Genomic DNA, 3,919 nt, shown 5'->3' with positions numbered 1-3,919 from the left:
CGGAGGGTCAGTGTTGAGGGAGTGGGCACTGTCGGAGGGTCAGTGCTGAGGGAGTGGGCACTGTCGGAGGGTCAGTGCTGATGGAGTGCCGCACTGTCGGAGGGTCAGTGCTGAGGGAGTGCTGCACTGTCGGAGGGTCAGTGCTGAGGGAGAGAGCACTGTCGGAGGGTCAGTGCTGAGGGAGTGCCGCACTGTCGGAGGGTCGGTGCTGAGGGAGTGCCGCACTGTCGGAGGGTCAGTGCTGAGGGAGTGCTGGACGTTCACTATGCTGACTGGAGGGGTCAGAAATTACAAAGGGAACTGGGGAGTGCTGGGATGGGATGTCTCATTCACCATCCTGACTTGGAAATATCTCACCGTTCCTTCAGTGTCACTGGGTCAGAATCCTGGAATTCCCTCTCTCAGGGACGTTGTGGGTCAACCCACAGCACACGGACTGCAGCGGGTCAGGAAGGCAGCTCATCCCCACCCTCTCAAGGGGGCAACTAGGGACGGGCAATAAATGCTGGGCCCAGCCAGCGACACCCGCATCCCAGAAATTGCATTTTTAAAAGCTATTTTACGAACCCATGGCTGTCTGAGTTGCTGTGTCAAGTTGAGGTGTTCCTGTCTCCAGAATGTGGGAGACTGACTCCCATCGCAGTCTGCTGTCTGGGCTGGGCTCCTGCTTAATGCTGCGACTCCATTGGTTAAAGCAGTCAGCTGGTGATCGACCCTGTCAGATCATACGTTCGACAATAAGTCCCACATGCAACTGAGAAACGGCGTTTCGGTCAATCCATACATGGACTGGTGCCTACGATGTAGATATACCATCAAACACTCCCAGGGCAGGGACAGCACGGGGTTAGATACAGAATAAAGCTCCCTCTACACTGTCCCCCCATCAAACACTCCCAGGACAGGGACAGCACGGGGTTAGATACTGAGTAAAGCTCCCTCTACACTGTCGCCCCATCAAACACTCCCAGGACAGGGACAGCACGGGGTTAGATACAGAGTAAAGCTCCCTCTACACTGTCCCCCCATCAAACACTCCCAGGACAGGGACAACACGGAGTTAGATACAGAGTAAAGCTCGCTCTACACTGTTGCCCCATCAAACACTCCCAGGACAGGGACAGCACGGGGTTAGATACAGAGTAAAGCTCCCTCTACACTGTTGCCCCATCAAACACTCCCAGGACAGGGACAGCACAGGGTTAGATACAGAGTAAAGCTCCCTCTACACTGTCCCCTCATCAAACACTCCCAGGACAGGGACAGCACGGGGTTAGATACAGAGTAAAGCTCCCTCTACACTGTCCCCCCATCAAACACTCCCAGGACAGGGACAGCACAGGGTTAGATACAGAGTAAAGCTCCCTCTACACTGTCCCCCCATCAATCACTCCCGGGACAGGGACAGCACAGGGTTAGATACAGAGTAAAGCTCCCTCTACATTGTTCCCCATCAAACTCTCCCAGGGACAGGGACAGCACGGGGTTAGATACAGAGTAAAGCTCTCTCTACACTGTCCCCCCATCAAACACTCCCAGGACAGGGACAGCACGCGGTTCGGTACAGAGTAAAGCTCCCTCTACCGTGTCCCTATCAGGACAGGGACAGCACGGGGTTAGGTGAAGTTTGCTGATTTGACTTACACTGAAATCTTGTACAGCCAGGTTTGCTCCTCTGTCAATTAACAGCTCAGCTATCTCCAGATGTCCAGCCTGTAATGCGTCATGGAGGGCAGTGACACCCCCACACAGCTTGTCATCCACTGAGTTCACGGGGGCACCAGAATCCAACAGCATCTGCACGATCTCTACAAACACAAGCAGCAGTCAGAGCCCTGCAGTTATGCTGTCAATACCAGGACTCAGCTGCTACTGCAACGTCCAACTCAGGGAGCAGACATTGCCAGCAGTTCCTCTGTCTGAGTCCCATTGTACACTTAGTCCTGTCTCACAGTGGGACGGCAACTACCACCAAGTCACTCCAAAACAATAGAGAGGCTGCTCCTGCATCCCAGGTGAAGTTAGAGGACAGACAGGGTTAGAAGCAGGGTCCATGCAGAGAAGGGCTGGACAGCTGTCCTGCTGAGAAGGCTCTATCCTTCCCTGGTTGTGTGTAGTTGGGGCTAGCTGAGTGGTTCCAGGCATTCAGATAATCGATGCAGTCAGTCTTCGGGATGCAGTTCTCCGAGTCAGTACGCGTGCTCAGAGTTTGGCAGAAACCACGTCCCGTCACTGGCTCGGTGCAGCACAGAGTGGGGCGGTTGAAATCCCCGAATTGGAATTGCTGAGTGCAGCCGAGCAGGTCAGGAATCACACGAGACCAGGTTAGAGTCCCAACAGGTTTATGTGAGATCAGGAACTGCCTCTCCATCAGGTGAGGTGTGGACCTGACCAAGGGGCAGCGCTCCGAAACCTGGTGATTTCAAATCAACCCGTTGGACAATAAAAACCAAAAGAGGTGTGAATCAGAAACACAAACTGAGGTTGCTGGAAAAACTCAGCAAGTCTGGCAGCATCGGCGGAGAGAAGTGGGATGTTTCGGGTCTGGTGACCCTTCCTCAGAACTGATGGTAGCCAGAAAATATCGGTTTATATACAGAAGATAGGGTGGGGGGAGGGGGGAAGGAGTAACCAATAGGGAAGGCTAGCGCCTAAAGAGAGTGAAGAATAGGTGGACAGACGACGGAGTGGGATATGAACTGGCTGGGAGGGTGAATAACTATGAATGGAGACTGTTAGTGGCTAACAATAGGTTGTGTGTAATGACAGACTCTGTGATAATAAGGCCTGGTGTGTGGGATTGGGGCTAGGACCTGGAGGAGTTCAGGACCTAAAGTTATTGAACTCGATATTGAGTCCGGAGAGCTGCAGGATCCCCGAGTGGATAACGAGCTGGTGTCCTTTGAGTTTGCACTGAGCTTCAATGGAGCGCTGCAGCAGGCCTGAGACAGAGATATTGGCCTGGGAACAGGGTGGGGTGCTAAAGTAGCTCACCATAGCCACGGAGAGAGGGAGAGTGAAAGGAGCAGTTACCCAGGGAAGATACACAGTTGGGGAAAAGGAAATTATGACGCTATCAGACAGGAATTGCGAAGTACAGCCTGGGAGCAATTGTTCCACAGAAAGGGCACCGCAGACATGAGGAGACTGTTTAAGGAGCAGTTGTTGTGAGTGATACACAAATTTGTTCCTCTGAGAAAGGCAAGAAGGGGTAAAGTTAAGGAACCTTGGATGACAAGAACAGAGGAACTTCTCATCAACAGGTAGAAGGCAGCTTACGTAAGGTGGAGGGAGCTAGGGTCTACACAACTTTAGAGGATTACAGGCTTATTAGGAAGGAGCTCAGAAATGGACTGAGGAGAGCCAGGAGGGGGCATGAAAACGACTTGGCAAGACGGACTAGGGAGAACCCAAAGGCATTTTACTCATATGTGAGGAATAAGAGAATGATCAGGGAGAAGGTAGGGCCGGTCAAGGATAGCGTAGGGAACTTGTGCGTGGAGTCTGAGCAGATAGGGGAAGCCATAAATGAGGTTTTTGCTTCGGTTCTCACTAAGGAAAGGGACCTTGTTGTAAATGAAAACTTTGAGGAGCTGGGATACAGGTTTGACCAGACCAAGATTGATGAAGATGATGTGCGGGAAATTTTGGAAAACATTAAGATTGATAAGTCCCCAGGGCCAGACCAGATTTATCTCAGGCTGCTCCGGGAAGCGAGAAAGGAGGTTGCTAAATTGTTGGCGAGGATATTTGCCTCCTCACTTTCTATGGGAGTCATATCGGAGGATTGGAAGGAGGCGAATGTTGTTCCTCTTTTCAAGAAGGGGAATAGGAAAATCCCAGGCAATTACAGACCAGTCAGTCTTACGTCTGTGGTCAGCAAAGTTGTGGAAAGAATTCTGAGGGATAGGATTTATAA

The 3,919-nt window shown here is 51.8% G+C and overlaps 1 protein-coding gene across 1 annotated transcript in view; it reads right to left on the bottom strand.

Annotated features, from left to right (window-relative positions):
* Positions 1-3,919, bottom strand: part of LOC122547812 (tonsoku-like protein) — a 35,922-nt gene that overhangs the window by 23,742 nt on the left and 8,261 nt on the right. Inside the window, exons 5-6 of the mRNA XM_043686391.1 lie at positions 1,645-1,808; positions 568-715 (exon numbers count right to left, since the gene is read on the bottom strand). Coding sequence (XP_043542326.1) covers positions 568-715; positions 1,645-1,808 — 312 coding nt within the window. The remainder of the gene's footprint in view (positions 1-567; positions 716-1,644; positions 1,809-3,919) is intronic.

This window comes from Chiloscyllium plagiosum, unplaced genomic scaffold (assembly GCF_004010195.1).
Source record: "Chiloscyllium plagiosum isolate BGI_BamShark_2017 unplaced genomic scaffold, ASM401019v2 scaf_3021, whole genome shotgun sequence".
Classification (NCBI taxonomy): Eukaryota; Metazoa; Chordata; class Chondrichthyes; order Orectolobiformes; family Hemiscylliidae; genus Chiloscyllium; species Chiloscyllium plagiosum.
Note: the sequence above shows the minus strand (reverse complement) of the source record. Positions and strands in the feature narration are given on the sequence as shown.